The following is a 9,892-nucleotide window of genomic DNA, read 5'->3' as shown; positions in this document are numbered from 1 at the left end:
GAACCCATTTCGTCTCATGCTTGGACCCGAATGCATGTTAGTCATTCACAAGCATGTATTTAAAACATAATGACTGTCAATTTATTCAAACAATTGACGACCTACTATATATGTACTGTATATGTACAGTATGTATATATATATATATATATATATATATATATATATATATATATATATATATATATATATATATATATATATATATATATATATATATATATATATATATATATATATATATATATATGTGTATATATACAGTATGTATATATATATAGTTTTGTTATATTGATTTTGATTGTTCCTCTTCTCCTTCTCTGTGTAAAGACTCACTAATTGGAATGTATGTGAGTGAAATAACTATTGTTTATGGTTAAACTCCATGTTGAAGTATTTGTTTATAATTTGGGATGTTTTGTGTTAGTCCCCTAGACCAGTAAAGAAAACGGACGTAACAATGTATATATATACTGTATATGCATATATGTGTATATACTGTATATACATATATAAAAACATTTGCATGTTCATAGATGAATTCATAGATGGATCTTTCATTGAAGCAGGAGTAGATCTAATTCAAATCTTTATTCCGATTTTTCTTTCTTTCATAACTGACTGATAGTTGTCAAAGTAGTTGTAGTAGTATTCTCTGATTCGACAAATCCATTAGAATAACATCTTTAGCTTGAGTATTTCTCAACATCTGAATAATTCAAGTGTGTACGGCTACAGCCATCGCAAACACATTCCTGAGGGAGGCCTGCAATGACCTCCATGAAAAAGTGTCCCTCCACCAGAGGACAGCACCTCTAATGACTTGACATGTTTTACAGTAAGAGCTCTTGTTTTGGTGCTAATGATTCAATATAGTTTGATGTAATTCTAAAGGCTGTTAAATCGTTTTATAACAAAGTATCCTGCTTAGATTTACATCAATGAATTTTAAGATTTGGGCCCAGATGTAGAATTTACTGGAATATAGTGAATAACTTGATACTTTGGAGAACAAGTCAACTAAAGACTTGTTTTAGATTTGTTGACTATATTTGTATTTGTATATACAGTGTGTGTAAGACTTTAAACAAAATTGATACGATCAAAAAACTCCTTGAGGGAATCGATTATTGTGGATAGATGGGGATGTAGGGGCTGCAGCTCTCCCTGCTGGCCACATTGAGACACTAGTTATATCATTTGAACAGTTTCTGTTGCTTGGGGATGTATTTCTTCTGTTGTGATTCAAGTAAGCCGATGACAAATATGGCAAATTTGAAGGATTAACATACATTTTCTACTGTCCTGAGTTGACTGGTCGCTTCATCTCAAGTTTAGGAGAGCTGCTCAACATAACATGTCTTCACTTAAAATATTCCAAAAACAACTAAGAAAAAGGCTCAAAGGAACAGTTTCAAAGGAAGAGCACAGCTACATTTTATCCTCTAAATCCAGTGTTTTCTGATTTAGTTGAAACTGACTCTCAGGGCTCTATTTGGGTGCACTGAGATTATTTCCTCGCCTGTGCCGGTTTGGTATCAGGACTTGCTGTGCGTCAGCGTGGGAGGTGAAGGATGGTGTAGAAGGTGTGGCGATGCCAATCTAGTAGCACACTGCAATCTTGGTGCCAAGAATGAGCGTGTCTTGCGAGGTCGGCCGCCTCGCTGCCCAGAGAAGGTCGACGGCTCAGCGCACTACGAGCCGTAATGTTTTCATGACTTTATTTAATGAAAACACATATGAACTTTTATGTTTTGTTCCTTTATTCTATACACAGAACGAAAGTTGTATTCTGTTAATGGCAGAATAAAGATGACTGAAACATTAGTAATATACTGAAGGCCTTTCCTTACTGACTCCTTACAGCACCTGATCTGTTCATCTGCAGTCTCCAGTGGAGCAATGATGTCACTGGTTGAATTCTGTGCTGATAGCACCAGAATGTTGCAAAAGTAACCACAGAAACCTTCGAACTTGTGTACACCAAACCTAACTTTGTCATAGACTACACTGAAAACAGTTCCACCAAAAATTGCGGGTCACTTGATGTTTCTCTCTCCGCAAATAACTCCGTCAGGACCGCTTGTTGCTGCCAGTCTTCAGCATCCAAAAACACCGGGTAACCGGAGTAACCGGTACGCACATCATCTTTTATTGAAGGAGTCAGGCCAAAGAGAGTTTTATTATAACACAGATGTATGACTGATGGCTATGACGTGGTTGTTCAGGTTGGATTTTATAGCAGCGTTCCCAGACACAAAAGAATGTTTTTTAATTTATTTTTTTATCACAATTTATTTGTGAATCATCACCAGGATCACGTTTATCTGGCAACATGAAGACAATCTACAATTATCAATGAGCATGTGACGATCATGACTTTCCAGTCTTTCATTTCACTCACTCATTCATCAATCCTCTAGTTTCTGACAACTGTCTGTCAACCTGTGAGCTGAGACACACATCCATGTAAATCCAGAGTACTGCTGCTTTGTTCCACTCTGCGGTCAGAGGGCATCACTTTAACTGCTGAGGGTTTGTGTGGGAACTAGCCTACAGACAGTTAACCTTGACCACATGTTCCAACACTCCAAGAAGGACCCTGTAATGATAACCAGGCATAATTACTGACTTCTCTTTGGAAGGAATGCACTATGAATATACACCGCTGCCTTTTTCTTTTCTTTTCTTTTTTGGGGGGGAAGAGGGGGGGTCTTTTTTAGTCTATACATTTTGTATGCCACAATGACCGCAACATGAGCGTAAATGAAACACAGTTTAAATGAAGAGTTTAATGCCAAACAAGTCTTTTTCAGCAATGCCTTCAGTTTGCAGCTTGTGTGATCACCGTAAATACTGTCCTGTAAAAACAAGTGATTGATATCAGGATTCAAGTGTTCAGGGCAGGGGAGGAAGTGCGCTGACATTCCTATGTGGAGGACACTGTTAGACATGTCATGACATACTGACAGATTTGCATGGTTTTGTTAAAGTATAAATCACGAGGAAGGGAGGCTGTAGTAATGGCTAAATTAGAGAGTGCAGGGTTTTTTAGTGACCCAAGCATTACATGTGCTGTTTTGTTCTCTGCATGGCAACCAGCTTTCCTTTATGACCCGACTGAAACAAAAATGTCTCATTAATCAACTGGTTACCATTCAAATAAAGCAGGGTTCAAATCAAACAAACATGTAAACTAAATCAGATATTTACACAATACTAGATATTAACTTGATTAATAAATAGTCAAGACATTATTGAATTAATCAGAAAGATGCCAGCAAAATGTGTCCTGTATGATTAATTGCTTTACGAAAAAGGATGATGACATTTATTGGCCTCGAACACAATATTCTTCTCTTCATAAGCAACCACCAACTTTACTAGTCCCCCCCCCCCCTCTATAAATCACTAACTACTGGAAACATCTCTAATGCTGCAGCATAAGCTACACACCTGTATGATTAATAGCCAACACTGTGACAGATCTGTGAATAACACTTTCAATGTTTGAGCTGTGAATACCTGAGGCACTGTTTCAACCCGACAACTGAGGTTTTATAGCTGCTGAGAGGATTACAGCAGCAGATATGCGTAATTGCCAGTAATCTCAGACGGAATGATTCACAATAGTCGTGTCGGCGGGCTTGCTGTTTTCACGTTTTGTTTTTAACGAGCTGGACAAGATCTCTCACAAGATGTAGACGCTCTCTCACCGTGTCGCCAAAACGTAAGAAGTGTGTTTCACTTGTGTGTGGACGGAGGATTCCTGAGCTCCTGGATTTCTACAGTGCTCAGTAAACCTGCTGGTACAGTGAATAAATGCTAATTCTGCCATTTAATTAGTGGTGGAAAGTAAGTGCATTTAATCAAGTATAGCACTTAAGTACAAATTTGAGGTGCTTGTACACTTCAGAGGCATATTTATTATTAACGGTTACTTTACAAATCAAGATCATGATTTTGAAAACATTTCTATTTGTAAAACACGATGGATTCTAGTTCCCAGCAGTAAAGAAAATGATTCTAATTAACTGCACGTCAACAAGCTGTGATATTAGAATGCGTAGTGTAAGTGTAAATGGGTCAGTAATAATAGTATATATAATATACGGTATATCATAATACAACCGTCTGAAAGGCCCAGTTTGCCCAACAAGCACTTTTACTTTGATACTTAAAGTAAACTTTTTAGATGTATCTTGTATTCTTACCCAATTAAACATTTTTACCTGCAACAGAGTATTTTTACTGAGTAATATTGCTACTTTACTTACTCCATTATTTTGGGTTTTTTAATATGCTATACTCCCAAATCCATCTAAAAGCGTGACCTGATGTAGGTTTCCGTATGATGCTGCTGCTACATATACAGTATATGTAAATCCTTATAGTCTATATTTACGTATATATATATATAAAATATATATATATTAGTGCTGGGCAACGATTACAATTTTTAATCGCATGATTTTTTTGCGATTAATCGCGATTAATCGCATTGTTCTGTGCAAAATTCAATAATGAATTCAAAAGTAGTGTATTGCTCACTTTTATTTTAAAAGTACTGCTATATGAACAAAAGGGCAATAACATTTGGTTTGCAAACACTTTAAACAAATCAGGTTATTTTTAACAGCAGTATTCCCTTCACACAGTAGCAGTTATAATACAGTTATAATGATTCTGATAATAGATATTCAGCCGGTGTTCACAACTTTAATTTCATGTGTGTAATAAATGCAATATGAAATATACACCTTGAAAACTGCAAACCTATCTACGTCATGTTTTTTTCATTTTTTTTTACGTTTGTTAAATTCTCAGTAGTGATAACTAAATGATATGTTTATTATACATATTCCAAACAAAAACACTTTAAAAACTCTAAAAAAATAATTTAAATTAATCATTTCTTTTTTGCTTTTTATGGTATTTTGGTCAGACACATATGCAACGCTGATTACCGTAATGTACGTTGGTACATAGAGGGTGATAAGAAGCTGTACGTGGAGGGATTTAGGACCCAGGAGAATGTAGGTGAAGGAAACAGGAAGAGACGCCACACAAACACAGCTGTTCACCGCTCGCTGCCGGCCGGTCGGTCGGACGGTTCTTGTGTTAAAAATGTCCGTTTAATAATTTAAAAAAAACGCGTTAACGCGCAATAAAATAATTGTCAGCATTAATTAATGAATGCGTTAACGCGATAATGATGACTAAAAGTCATCCCGCTGACTAGTCCACCTTTACAGCCTCGTCGTGTTCATACTAACACTCATGTGATCGCGGTGTAGCATGTTTACGGCTTCACCTTCGTTTTTTGGAATCTGGCGATTGTATTCACACTTCAAAATCATAAAAGTGGTGTTAATTTATGAAGATTATCTTGCTGAATAAACCGTGTAAGTATGATAAACATTTGTTTGCCACGAAGATTATGCTCTGCCAAAACCTAAAATCCAAAGGAAAAATCCCATTGGCTCTTTGTGGAGGGAACCAGCGTGACGCTAACTTCCTGTTTGGCACACAAAAATGCGTCTACCCTGCAGCACTCTATTGATTATCTTACTGTGGGGACATACGTCACTGCTTTTTGCTAAAGCCAGGAAAAGAAATGCCCTTTAAACTGCATTTATTAAGTTATCGGTGCACCAAAAATCAATCATCACACTTTATCAGGTAAACATGGGTAGCATATCCTTTACAAAGAATTGGGAAGGATGACGTCATGTGCTGTGGTATTTCTAGTATGAACACATTATCATGAATCAAAATGATCAAAAATAAAGTTTGAAATTTTCATTTCTTCCATTGACCGAGGAAGCAACACAGTGTTTTTGCAATAAAAGAGATTAGAGTATAGCAAATAAAATAACTGCAATGAAATGATCACAGATTGGCAGTGCACAGTTGATAACATTGATTGTTACAGACATTATCCTAAGGGATTGTGGTGTGACAAATAGTGGACTGGAGACTGCAGACTTTTATTGAGGTGAGAAAATTCCATGGCAGACACCAACAACATGCATTAACATACCACTGCAAAGCCAAGGTTAGCGAACCTGGACCTTACTTACTTATTACCCCTAACTACCCCTTTGGAAATATACATCTATAACGTTTGGTACACAGACCTCTAATAACAACCGGCTAACAACCAGTCATTATGGGGGCTTGAGCAGGCGATTTACAAATCTAAGGTTCAGCGGTGTTGGACGGGTTCCCTTTGCTTGAAAATGGTTATTCCATGGAGGGCATGGTGAGCTGCGTGATAAAATCTCGTGATTTATTCCTGGCGGCTGATAATTACTGGTGTCTTGTCATCTGTCAAAAATGAATGGACGGGGAGAGTCCGAGGCTGTAGTCGTCATGCTCTTTACACCACAGCAGTAAATCTGACATGTTTGTGAAGCCATAAATCACAGCTAGTGGTAAAGCCTACGTACTCATTGGAGCTGAGCGGCCTGGGCTGGACATTTCAAACTGTTTTAGCTATAAAGGTATGCACAACATTAGCTGGCTTATTTAAAGGTGTGGTAAGTACAGTGGTTGAAGTGGTTACTTTATGGGATCTGTAACAAAAACAAAGACAAAAATGCTCAAACATGTTCATCGTGTTTCATCATCTGTGCGTCTTTAGCCACAATAGGATGCTACACAGTGATATACTTAATATCTCAATATTCAAGTTTGGTATTTTGTGGTGGTATGTTTTTTCTATTGCATGCAAGTAAGAAGAAAATTATTTTTTTAAGTTCAAGCTATTAAGTCGGTCATTGGGGCTTCATTGTGTCAGTGAGAATTATTTGATACACAGAACTGCATCTTGGATTTATCTAATAAAAGCAGGTTAGATTAGAATCGAGAAGACTTGAGCTCAGAGTGGAATTGACTTACGAACAGCTTTATGGTCAATGTCTTCAAGTTTCAAAGAAAGAAAAAAAAGATCTCTTCACTTAATTAAAATGCAGTGTATAGAAAACAAATATGTTAATTTTGCACAAATTCTGTGGCAAATTAAATTGTGCAAAACCTCAGGCGCCATCCAAACATTAGCACAGCTCCTGACTACATATGTGGGGGCATATTAATAAAAAAACAACTATATGATTTCGGAATAATCCAAGTCCAATCCGTGCTGATCTCACAGACTCGATGGTAGAAAGGTGAGAATAAACGTTCCCGCCTCAAATCAACAGTCGTGCTTTTAGAGCTGAAACTCTGGGCTGTAATTGTTTTAAAGGTTGGCGTCTCAGAGATGCAACACGTACAATAAAAAGAAGAGGACAGGAAGGAAGCAATGCTTCTCAATGACCCCCAGTTCAGTGTCTGAGGGCCGACCCTTTAGTTACCCTTTAGTTACCTGATCTGGTGCACTTGGTCAGAAGCCCAGCTAAGTTTCAGTGCAATCACCTTTCACTGTCCACTACAGTATCTGACGCACAGATCTTTAAGATGGATGCAGGTCATTTTGTGTCCAGAGGAGAGAGGTGTAAATGAAACACAAGGGAATCTGTTTCTATTCTGTATCTAGTAGGAATTCGTACCTTACAGGGTTATTAATAAAGACTGTTTCTAAAATATTTTAGTATTTTCACAGTTTAAATTTCATTAAAACATAACCACATCTTCAATTCAATAGCAAAAGGTTATTAATGATGGATAGCCTAACCAGCAGCAATTGCAGGTTCTAATTGTAAAATATTTGCCCTTATTTTTTCCCTCTCTTTGAAGTCAGGGGCTCGCTCCGCTCTTGTCCTCAGGTGCTGCTCGGACCTGATTTATGGGGATGGGTTCCAGGGAAGCTACTCTAAATTACATGGCCCTTAAACCTGAGCGGTGAGATACAGAGCGAGCGGAGGATCGCCAGTCCAGAGACAACTAATTGCTGGGGCAAATCTAACCTGCGCCAGATAAGAAGGTTCCTCCCTTCCCAGACCTGAGAAAAGGGGAAACATGGATAACGGATTGGGCCACTTGGATAAATGCGCAATTTGTCCCGAATGTCCCTGAGACTAATAGTCTATAACCAATGGTTGAAAGTAAGAGGCACACATGGTAGTGTGCAGAGAAAGAAGTAATCTTGGCACGATACAGTGTTCATTTGTAATAACAGGGATTGGATCACGTGACTGTATTTGGCTGTTCAAAACTCCACAGCTTCATGGAAAGTCTCAAGTAAAAACATGCAACTAGAGTCGGGGATTATGGGAGCCAAAAACAGTGGCATTAAATCCTCCATAAAGGTGTTAAAGGAAGTGTGAACTTAATTGCTATCCAAATAATTAGTATGTTTTGCGTGCGTTTTACACTGAAGTGAAATGTTGAAACTCCTCTGTAAGAACCTGCAAGGGATGTGAGGGAGAGTCAGAGGAGGAGGTGACAGTGCCATTTGCCTGGAGGGCGCCCATAAACCTGGAGAGGGAGAGAGAGTGCACCATTCCTCAAAGGTGACTGTACCATGTGACTTCAAGAGCTTTAAAAAGCAGGCCAACCTGTCTTGTCGAGGCACAAGTAATCAAGAGGCAACGGAGGAGTCAGAGGAGGAGAATACCTGGGCTGTCGGCGCAGCAGCAAATACCGACAGCCCCACAAAACAAACCGGGGAACACCTGGGGAGCGTGTTGAGTAGTCTGCAAACGCAGCCTCTTCGCTACAACAACAATACAAGCAGGACGACTTTACCCGCACTCATCCAGTGTCCGGGTTTTTGACACAATGAGCTGCAGCAGTGTTGCAGGATCGGAGTTCTCTGAGGAAGAGCTGGAGCTTGGCGTGCTGTGCCAAGGGGAGGACGAGGGAAGTCCCAAGGCATCTTTCCAAGACAGCGAGAGCTCAACGTGCAGCCCAAGCGACCCCGAAGAAGGCCAGACCAAGAAGCGCAACCGTCCCGTCCGCTCAAAGGCGCGAAGAATGGCCGCCAACGTCCGCGAGCGGAAGCGCATCATGGACTACAACCAGGCCTTCAATGCCCTGCGCGTCACTCTGAACCATGACCTCAGCGGCAAACGGCTCTCCAAGATCGCGACGCTGCAGAGGGCCATCAACCGCATCTCCGCTCTCTCGGTATTCCTGAGCTCCAACCCCACTAGCAAGCCCTGCACCCACCGGGAGTGCAACAGGTCGTCAGCGGGGCCAGCTGCGATGGGAGCATCTCGACTAGAGCAGACCAGGGCGACGGTGCCTCGCCTGGAGCACATGAGCTATGGGCCCTGGCACACATCCATCTCTCACCAGATGCAGCCACAACAAGGGCTTCACTCGCACCGACTGCCCACGGAGCCGCATGTCTACATGGATAACGCCGCGTCATCGTGTCCCCCGTCTCCACACTACCCTTGTTATCCCACCGAGGGACAGCTTTACGCCTCGTATGGACACTGTGGCAGCCCCCACGACCATCCGCCCAGCCCTCTGCGGTACCCCCAGGTGGGTGAGGGGTTGGGGTACCAGCCGGGCGTGTGGGCCTCCTGCACTCAGAAATACATGGACGCTTTTGTGGAGCCTCCTCCAGCTCTGGGGCTTCCCTGGCAGGTGAGCTACCCAGAGCACAGCCTCTCTCTGGGCTCTGACATACTGTGACGGGGGACGCCCACCACTGTGAGCCCTGAACTGCTGATCACTCCAGTGGACTGCTGAATGACCTCAGGGAGAGAAACGTTGTTGTGTTCCTGCTGTTGCAATCAACTCAGTATTACAGTCTCTTATTTTAGAGCAGAGTCATTGTGATGCAATTAACATATATAAATAAAAGTGCATTGGCAATCCAGACTACAGAATGTTGTATATATTGCAAAGTGTATTTTGACTTGGCATTTCAAAAATGTTAACTATAAACAATGTGTCACTGTCTGCTGTAGATAATTCACCTACGGAATTGTGTTCT

General features: G+C 40.4%; 1 protein-coding gene across 1 annotated transcript; it reads left to right on the top strand.

Annotated features, from left to right (window-relative positions):
• Positions 1–8,724: 8,724 nt before the first annotated feature.
• Positions 8,725–9,588, top strand: bhlha9 (basic helix-loop-helix family, member a9). The gene has a single exon (XM_076101484.1). It carries the CDS (start codon positions 8,725–8,727, stop codon positions 9,586–9,588), a length of 864 nt encoding a protein of 287 aa, XP_075957599.1.
• Positions 9,589–9,892: the final 304 nt, after the last annotated feature.

This window comes from Anarhichas minor, unplaced genomic scaffold (genome assembly GCF_050575085.1).
Source record: "Anarhichas minor isolate MPS153535 unplaced genomic scaffold, ASM5057508v1 ptg000027l, whole genome shotgun sequence".
Classification (NCBI taxonomy): Eukaryota; Metazoa; Chordata; class Actinopteri; order Perciformes; family Anarhichadidae; genus Anarhichas; species Anarhichas minor.
This window is presented reverse-complemented; position numbering and strand designations above follow the sequence as displayed.